Raw genomic sequence first — 10,354 nt, forward strand, 5'->3', positions numbered from 1 at the left:
TATACAGAAGTTGTGAGTTGATTGAACTTTAGAATACTAAATAAATTAATACTGCTAAAAAATTTTCTCGCCTAAATTTGCCAGTGCCAGTTTCTGCCGTTCCACCGAATGCTTTAAGTGCTGTACTGGACTTTTCAATAATTTGTTAACGGTGTTAATAGCTTCACAGCTCTCACCATTCTTCCGAATATAATTTCTGCATCTGAAATAGATAATATATATATATAAGTATATGTGTGTCTCCTAAGATTGAACTCTCAACATTCGGACTAAGATTTAAAAAGCGGTGCTAGCATTCGAAATTGAGTTTGAAAACTGAAAATCCTGGCAAAAATCTTTCTAACGTCAGAAACTTTGTCGGAATAGTTACAGTTATCGGAAATTTGAAGAGTAATGTAAAAAAATTCAGATAAACTGGGAGAAATTTGGCGGAGAAATACAGTCACAGATAGTCCGTCAGTATCTAAATGTCATAAAAGAATTTCCAGAGACTATTCGACAATTGTATGAAAAAGTACAAAATTGAAGAGAAAATAAAATAATTCTTGCAGTACCAATTTACTTCAATAAAGTTTAGAGTGTTTGGAGATTTTTCGGTAAAAATCAAAGAATTTCGGAAATATTCTGTGAAATGTTTGCCGAGAAGTGCGGAGAAATTGAAAGAATAATTTGCGGATCATTCGACTTACAATTTTCCAATAAATTCTACATTTTCTCCAAATATTGCTGAGAATATCTAAAAATTACAGAGTTTATTGGAAAAACATTTTTGCTAGTGAAATTGAGTGTTTTCTATTGAGGCCATTTTCTCACCCTTATTGTTGGTTTAATTATAAGTGACCGCTCGCTAATGAGTGATTGCAAAAAAGATAAAGCGATACACAAATGATATAAGACTTGCGGTTGTTACTCATAATCATTAATCCGTAACCTGGTCAGTGCCTTGGCTAATGATTTTCCAGTATCCAAAGGCGTCAAACACGGAATCAGAACATTTTGATGTCGGTACTGCAGTCTTTCTATCGTGTGATGGTTAGCCTCTACGATCATTTTTATTTTTGCCAAAGTATCAACCACATCACTCAATGCTGGGTCCATCTTGACTTGTTGAGAAATTTGATCAGCTAACCGATCAATTTCCTGATCGAAGCTTCCGATGCTCAAAGAATCTGGTACTAAACTGGTATTGCGAAAAACTAATTCGACTTTGTCTTGGCTTTCATCGTTGACTGCATCTGTGAGACTTTTGGCCTGCTGTGTTACTAGTATGTTCTTTGGAGAATCGTTTCGTTTACCACACTTTCTGAGATGAGATATCTTCACGTTTTCCCGGTCCTCTACAAAGCCTTGTGTCTTAACGCTCCCGCTGACATTTCTCAGTTCTGTAGCTGGTAATTTGGAAACTGGTAACGAAATTATCGGCCTTTTATAATTTTCCGGTTGCTCAAAAAGTTTATAAGTATTGGTCCGACCAAAGGTGGTCTGGTCGGCACTTGTACAAATGCTGTAGCTCGTTGTAAGTCCTAAATTCTCACTCTTATTTTTATGCGAGGATGTTTTTACTCTGCATTTTACAGCAGGCGATATTTTTTCACAAAATAAAGAATCGATTCTTTCTTCTTTCGAAACATGTTCCAGATCGATATTCTCTGGTTCATTCTTACTCTCAGTTAACGCATTCTTCTGCGAATTTCTTATTCCACATGCCTCTGAATTATTTAATACACATTTTCTCATCTTCTGCTTCCTCTGCTCAACTAATTCTGATCTTTGTTTACCCCACTCTTCGACGGGTGGCTGTAAATTTAGAGTCACGTCCGTGGAATTCTTATTCACTGTTTGGTCTGGTCTACTTATGCCTGAGTTGATGTTGCAACAATTGCGCTTATCATGATGATGTCTCTGTGGGGTTTCAGCTGAATTCACGCTGAAGTTCTGATACTCGATTTCATGGGTTGGTTCCATTAGCTTCTCATTCTTTGAACTATCTTCCAGGACTAACTGATCTGTCCTGGATCTCGACGATGCTTCTTGTCTACCTGTACATCCACTAAAAACGAGAGAAGTGTCTGCTCGTTCATTGTTTTCGTTTAAAATTGTTGATGACACAGATTTATCTCCTAATGTAAAAAACGACAACTCTTTTCCACTGGGTATCAAGTTTGAGCATACAGGCCATATTTCGCCATCAAAATTAATGGTTCTTCGACCCGGTGATGACGTTCTGCTCTTTCTAGCAGACAAAGGTGGACTGATCATGGTACTTCGCCCGAATACTTCTTGGTCGAAATCCATCTGTATCAGTGGTACGTCACTGGACTCAGTGTTGCACCCTATAAAGCCATTAAACTCATTCGTTGTTCTGTTGTTGTCAAGGTACGTCTTGTCGATCATTTTTGGTTCAGGGTAAATACAGGCCTCAATTGGAAGTTCTTTTTCTGTCCAAATCTCAGCAGAGAACATTGAAATCTTATGATTTGGAGATAGAATTTTTTCCACATTGGTATATCCGTTACTATTTCTTCCAGGAATTCCAGAATGTTCGTTGCCCTTTTCATCCAGCATCATCATGTTCATTGATTTAGAATCATCTAAGCCACATCGCTCGTTGCTGAGGAGACTTTTATAATACTTCTGATTATCTGCTACGTAATCAACTGAGACAGACCTTGCTTCTTTGGCAAGAATGCTCTCAAACACTTCGGGTAGTATCGTTTTGATAGAAGGGGAGTCTTTTTCACTGGCAGAATGAACTGCTTCCACTGCATCACTCCAAGACTGATTGTTAATTGGACAAGTAGAAGGATCACCAGACCTGCTCTTTGCTTCTGTGTCGTCTTTAGATACTATTTGCATCAACGAAGTATCCATAGAAAGTATTTCTCTCGACGAATCAAATTGTAGATCAGATGATATTTGGCCGTGCGGTGCATCACCTGCGGCAGCATTTTCAGAAGTATTTAGTAATCCTTGAGGTTGTTGAAAACGCGCTGGTGTAGCACGCATTGAGTTTAATTTACACTTTAAATTCATTTGTAAGGTTAATTTTTAAAGAGATAACACGAGTACGTAGAAAACAAGGAGTACTTTTAACATTAATGACTATGTCATTTTTTCAAAATATGTCATAATTTTGTAACTGAAGGTCATCAAGCGAGTGACGGCTGCAGATCGAAACTACAGCAACATTTGTTATTAAACAATTGAACTATGCGTTTGAATTCGTTGCCAATATTCTACACGGTGAATACCTTTGAACGGGTAACATAGATTTTTCCTTGATTACCACGAAAATCATATTGATTTTTTCCTGTTTCCGAACATCTTTGAGTAGTTTCATCTAAATTATTAACAACTAATTATATGCAGAACATATAATCTCAGATCTCAAAACACGCTCATGGAGAGTCATGCAAGATATAAATCGGCAAAATGATCTAAATAATTCCTCGGGAAGTAAAATTCGATTTTTTGTCTTGAGGAAAAAACACGAACATTTTTTTCCAAAAATAGGGACACTTAATGAATAAATTTCAACAATGATATTATATGTAGAAACATTACAGAAACACTACACTGTGATATTTTATCTTTTTCCAACTTTTATAATCAGGTTTTTGTAATATTATAAAAATATCGTAATGTACGCATAGAACAGTGACACCTGTAGTGATTTTTTCAATTTTGGTGTAATATGTTCATACCTAATATTTCATTAATCATTCTCGAGTGAAAAAAACGGATATTTATGAAAAATGTGATTATTTTTAATGCGGGTTAAGTAAAAAGGAAATTAGAATTCCTTTAGGTAGCGTAGAGAAAAAAACAAGGCAGGCAACTCAGTTCCATAATTTTATTCTGTTTCTGTGTATTGCCTATACACAAGTTACACAATTACTATTATTGGTCTGTCAGTAGCTTCGTTTGGTTTTTTTTTTTTTTTTTTTTTTAGAAATAACAGGTCTGAGCTCTAGGTATGTGTAGACGCGTCGTACACCTTAATCATATCAATAATCGATCCGCAAAATTATGAACAACTACGTTACGTTTGATTTTTAACTCGCGATTGGCAGGTCCTGTTCATTACTCCTTATAAAAATGCCTTCTTATTCACGCTCGGAGAGACGCATTGACGAAGGAAAACTTCCTGTATATGTAGAATATTACCTTCCAGTTTGAAAATCCTTAAACCCAAAATCCGTTCAGGGTCACTATATGTATAAGCGTAGGATTCAAATTTGATTTAAATTGGGCTCGATTGTTAAAAAATATTTGTAAAGTAATACGCGTATTAAGATATAAAAAAGAAATTAAGTAACCTCGATTTCAGTGGAACTATCAAAAACCAATCTGTAATGATTATATGAGGAAGTGAGAGATCAACAGCAACAGGTAATAATAATTATAATAGTAAAAGCAATGATAATAACGATATAAATTGCAATAATGTTGACAATAAAAACAATTGCAACAGTAATAAAAATAATAATACTGTTGATAACATTGAAGAAATTATTACGAATATTGAAGAAGTAATAACAATAATGATAATAACAAAAACAGTAATGAAAACGTTGATAAAAATTTACGATGTGGAGAATTTGGAACGCAAAACTTACAATACGTATGTGAGTCCTGCAGGACGTCGATTCATTTACGTGAACGACCAGGGGGAAAGGCTGTAAGATTGTTGAAAAAAAATTTTTGGACGTTTATCTTTTGCATAATCACACACGGTGTTCGTGAAATAATAATAATTTTAGAACCATTCTTGCATTCCGTTTCAGAACGCCAATTCCGACCTTCCTTACTCATATTACTGACATTCTGTGGTATAGAGAAGTAAACGCCCAAAAACGGCACGTTTATCTCAACAGAAAAACTCCTAATCACATCTATGAGTTTGCAAAGAAACGAAACGATTTAAAAAAAAGATTAGAGTGGAATTCATTTTTTTTTTTTTTCTCATTAAATTTAATTACGAATTGACAAAGAATTCATTATAAGTTATTTTGAACTTTTTGAAGGAGCATTAACCTGGAAAAAAAACGGTTAATTTTCATTATTCATTCGATTTCAAGAATCAATTCTTCGGACAAAAAGTACTAGGTGATTTTAAATAATCGATGAAAAATTCTAACGTAGAAGAAATTGATTATTTTATTAGTCATATGGTGGGCTTATCATATTACGTATAACTGGAATGTATTCGCAAAGACTTGAAAGTAATTAAGCGGTGGGAAAATGAATTTGTTTCTACAACAAAATATCGACGAAATATAAGCAATTTTAATGAGATATTACATAAAAATCAACGATTTCCGATTGTGTTCAGATAGAATAGATGATTTATTCACGGAGAACTATTTGTCAATTCGCAGATAATAAACAGATAATAAATTCTCATTGTGTAAACATATTTTTATTGTAATGTTAATTCCTTGAGAGTGTTTTATGAATTGAATTCGAATGTCATAAGATGCTACTGTACTCTTTCATGGCTATTCCTAAAATTGCCAAGAATTCATACAGATTCTCATGAAGATGCATGAAATTCATTCGCAGGAAAGTCTTTGAGCCGTGTGGGAATGTGATGCGCGTATTACTAATATGCAGAATCCGTTTTCTATATTTCATGTTTATTGTTTCACTTCTATAATTTTTATTGGATTTAATTTTGAAACTAATAGGTTGAAACTTGCTGAGTTTCAAAAAAGTTAAATATAATTTGAATAACATTTCGATCTGAAACTTAGGTATGTGAAAGAACCCAGTTTCATTATGATCTATTCTCAATCCAGCTGAGAAGGTACCTCCATACATATATAAGTGTATTGTCAAAAGTTGAAATTTCAGATTGTGAACAAGCAGAACCTGCCAGGCGGCATACACTCATTGTTACATAAAAATAATACATTAAGTATCGTTACACAATAATATATCCTAAGGAAAATGGACCATGTATTGAGCACCTTTCTAAAAAGTCTATAGAAATCATTACTGTAAGGCAAGTATATTCATATGCGAACAATAACAAAGAATACACACGTGTGTCGTTTCTATGAAAAAATTATTTAGGATTTGCCAGATTCGTTGACTGAGTACCGTTGAAGACGGTTACCCTAATGGGTTTTTTTTTTTGTGTCTCATAGGAAATCACGTCAAGGGGACACTGCAATCAATCCTTCACTTATTTTGATAAAATGCCAATTCTACATCGAATGTTGAGTACAAATATCGAAAAAAGTGTTGTTTTCTTTGCAACAATAAAGCCAATAAATGTATTCGTATAATTGAATTATCACTTAATGCAGGAATAAATTTCCTGGAGTTATTTTCGCATGAAACCAACAAGTTTTTTAATCATTTTATTGAGCATTCCATGTAAAATTACGCTGACCGTGGCATTTCCACATCAGTGCTGTGTAAGGTTTGATAACATTAAAAATAAGTGACGTTTTATTCGATCCTCTTAATCGGTTCCCGCTGATAAAAAAGCTCCTGGGTCATTAAAACGGCTTCTTATGGAGCCAGGCCGACCCTCGCCCATTATCCGTGATGTACCACGAAAAATTTCCTAGGGATAACCATTTAAAAAATTTTCCAGTCGACACCCGGTTATGAACGATGACACCGTGGATTTGATAATCAAACTACGATGATAAAAGAAAATAGACCAATCAAAATTTTATTAGTTTTCCTGTATAGTGATCGCAACATTTAATCCACGTTTAATAATGATTCAAACCTACAGTGTCACGTGATCACATCGTTTGTATTCTAAGCACAATGAAAAAAATATTTTATGCAGATAATAGTAATTAGTTTGTTTTCGATTATTTATTATTCTGTTTTTCAATTATTTTCATTTTTATTTCATTTCGTCGATGTTTTTGTTTTCTTTTCTTTTCTTTTTTCTTTCTAAACGCGCAGGCTTTAAAAGCCTTATGGCACGTATTTCGAGGGGTCATATGTCTCAACATCACCCTAATTTTTCTTGGCATTAAAGAATCTATACACCTCAGAATTATTGAATCAGATGTCTGCAGAAATATATCGTATGTATGAATGAATTCATATTCAATTACCAAATAGATGGAAAAGAAGATAAATTATCTTTTATTTCATTTCGATCTCTCTCGTTTCATAGGATTAATTAATACAACAGCCCTAAATAAATATATTGTGAGGATAATTGATTAGATTATTTACTACCGGGTGAGCCTATTCGTATGGCTCTTTCCTCGAAAAGCCATAAAATACCATCAGTTACTATACCGGTAATTCGAAAGAAACGCTAGAGGTAAAGTAAATTTATTTATTATTGCATATTCTTCGTAAGGAATGTCTATAAACGGTAGTTAGTAAATATAGCATTATGGAACCGCGGCTCGATTTTATGTTTCGGTCAAAAGTTATCATTCTCATTGCACATGACGAATGGCGTGGGAAATTTTATCACTTGTTATTTAAAAAATTTACTGAGCTTTGTCAATTGAAGGTTTGTATCTCTGAAAGAAATTCAGCAGAATCATATATATGATGTATGTACCTCGATACAATTAAAATTCTCGATCGTATTTATTTGAATAAAAATGTAATTAATTTGCATACGAGACACGTGATGTTTTTTCCTTGGTGTCTATAAATCCTTAGAAAAAGTATTTGCAAAAGATAAAATTAAAACGAATTTTATTAAAATCAAATCACCGAATGTCAGTTAATTTTATTACACGTAAACGATTTTTTTTTTTTTTTTTTTTTCTTGTATTCACTTTTAAAACAATTCTGTCGAATTGAAATGGATTCGAAAATTTCTATCGTATACCGAATCAGAAATTCATCTCGTCTCGTTGAATTTGAATTTTATTTTAAGAGAAAAAAATATTGAAATAAAATAGGGCAGTTTTACTTTGTAAGTGTAAAAAATGATTGAAAATATTGACGTTGAGTTTAATGCTTCCTAATTTTGCTAAACTTCAGACGATTGTAATTCAGTGGAAGCTCGATATCTTTCTGTTTTCGATCCTGCCGTTCAGACTCTAAACATCTTCTCCGTCGCGTACCTAGCAAATAATACTGAATCTAAAACAATCGAATAATTCGGTATACAGCATAATAAATGTATTTTGTATTACACATGCTTACCGTTAAATCGATTGGAATAAAAAGATTCTTTAAGACTTGTAGAGTAAATTAAAATGAAATAATTTCAATTTACTGCAAACCTAAAATTTGTGCCGGTCAATCAGAAATTTCATTTAGACGGCCTCATTGTGAGATATGGAATATGGAGTTTCTACTGTATACGTAGTTAATCGTGAACAGAAACTTATAGTTTTCATATACGAGAGAAGCGATTTCAAAGAGAAATGATAATACCCAGCAATAAGAATAATAATTAGAATAACGTTATAAAAATTTAGCCAACACTCGATATTTATTCGTCAAACACATACTTGTCGAAGCTTAGGAATGAGGTGGTGAATGAAATTCTGAAAAATGAATAGTCCAACTATAAAGCTTATGAAGATAAAATGACACTTTTTGCAGGATTTACGAACTTCACGAGTTGAGGATACAAATGTACCAAAATACGGTTCCTATGTGTCCCCATTAAAAACGCGTAGAAAGATATAATAATCATGGTAAATCGACGATGAAACTTATAGCATAAAATTCGATAAATCTATGCTTGCGAACTGGAAATGATGTGAACCAAATATCATTTACTCAAATAAAAGGAATAAATACGATTGAGAAAATCTGTTAATTGTTGATGGTTTTACAAGTGATAAGTTGATTAATTTTCTTTTTCGCTATTTCTTTCTTCTTTTTTTACCTTTTTAAATTTTCTAGTTTAATGTGTCAGTAATGCCTTAATATTCCAGTCTCCAGAACACGTTATTACTGATTTAAATTCACCTGAATATCACAGAAAATTCCCCTACGCCGTTACTTCCACGGATTGAATTTAAAGTAATTATACAGATTCTTTGGTCTTCTATAATGTAAATGTGTAAATTTGATATATGTGTGTATGTATTTAAAATTTATATTGTATTGCGTTCCGATAAAAAAATCAATCCCCTTCTGCGGACATCGATTCAGTAATTAATAAATATTAACAAGATCGATAATAATAATAATAATAATAATAAAATAATAATAATAATAATAATAATAATAAATGTTACAGAATTAAAATAGTAATATAACCACATTGAGAAATGTATACTAATTATAACAAAAAACGTAATATTACTATAAATTGACGTATATAATATAATTGTATATCATTAGTTCATCAATCATCATCAACATTTCAATTCTCTTAGTTCCCCTGTACGACTCGAAAGAACAGAGCTGCGTTCATACTGAGGATAAACGTTAGTCGTGACGAATAAATCAAGTCTCAAGTTTGAACTTGAACTTCACGAGTAGTTGAATTTCACATTTTGGCATACCTACTTAACGAAGCCCTGTGATTACGGTTCATCTTTTCGTGAGGGAATGCTGACAAGCCTGAGCTGCTAGCTGGCTTGATAATTCACAAATTCAACTTATGCGCTATTTATCCACAGTTTTTTTATTGCTAGCCGTTATGCGCCCATTAAGTAATAAAGAATGAGAAATGTTGTATTTGAATAAGAATTTGCCAGAGTTACGAATTAGTGCAACGTTGGTTTCACAGCTTCATTATTTCAACGAATGTCACTATTTGTTTTAACGTGTCATCGGAATTAAAAATAAAACCATTCCCATAGGCATTGATTTGATTAAGAATAAATTAGATTCGTTGAATACAATGTTTAGCATTCGCAATTTTATGGAATATGGAAAGCAATTTGAATATTTGAGCCAGCGGGATTAGAAAGATGCCGCATGAATTATACCGAACACCGTTTTTTTGATTCGCGTAAGTTTACTGGGTGGGTCAATTAGAAACAGAAACTACGTCGCTCTGGTACTAGAAAAAGCGAACGAAGAAGCGAAGGCCACAGCTACGGATATGTCAAGTCGTTCACAAGAATTCCGCACAAAAAACGCACCGCGTACACCGGGCTTAATATAAATATACATGCAAGAATAACAAATTAAAATAGAACGTACGTGGAGCTCCTCATCACTTTGTACAACCGACAATTTCATTGATTTAAGAAACGATCAGTAATAAGATCTTGAAATTATGAATCTATCATGTAGTAGTTCGATTTTAGAGCAACTAAAAAAAAAAAAAAATTATCATCTTTTAACTTCAGATTGATTTCACAGCATTTGAGTTTTTCTTCTAAATATAAGAATTTCTTCTGTATCAGAGTTTACTGAATTGGTAATATCTTAGGTTGTATTA

At 33.0% G+C, this 10,354-nt stretch overlaps 1 protein-coding gene across 1 annotated transcript; it reads right to left on the reverse strand.

The window, feature by feature from the left end:
- Positions 1-54: 54 nt before the first annotated feature.
- On the reverse strand, positions 55-3,299 carry LOC124406811. Its single transcript, XM_046882423.1, has 2 exons — positions 932-3,299; positions 55-202 (listed from the first exon to the last, which is right to left on the reverse strand). The coding sequence occupies exons 1-2, from the start codon at positions 3,031-3,033 to the stop codon at positions 55-57; spliced, it is 2,250 nt and encodes a 749-aa protein (XP_046738379.1). The 5' UTR covers positions 3,034-3,299.
- Positions 3,300-10,354: the final 7,055 nt, after the last annotated feature.

Source organism: Diprion similis, chromosome 6 (assembly GCF_021155765.1).
Source record: "Diprion similis isolate iyDipSimi1 chromosome 6, iyDipSimi1.1, whole genome shotgun sequence".
Lineage (NCBI taxonomy): Eukaryota > Metazoa > Arthropoda > Insecta > Hymenoptera > Diprionidae > Diprion > Diprion similis.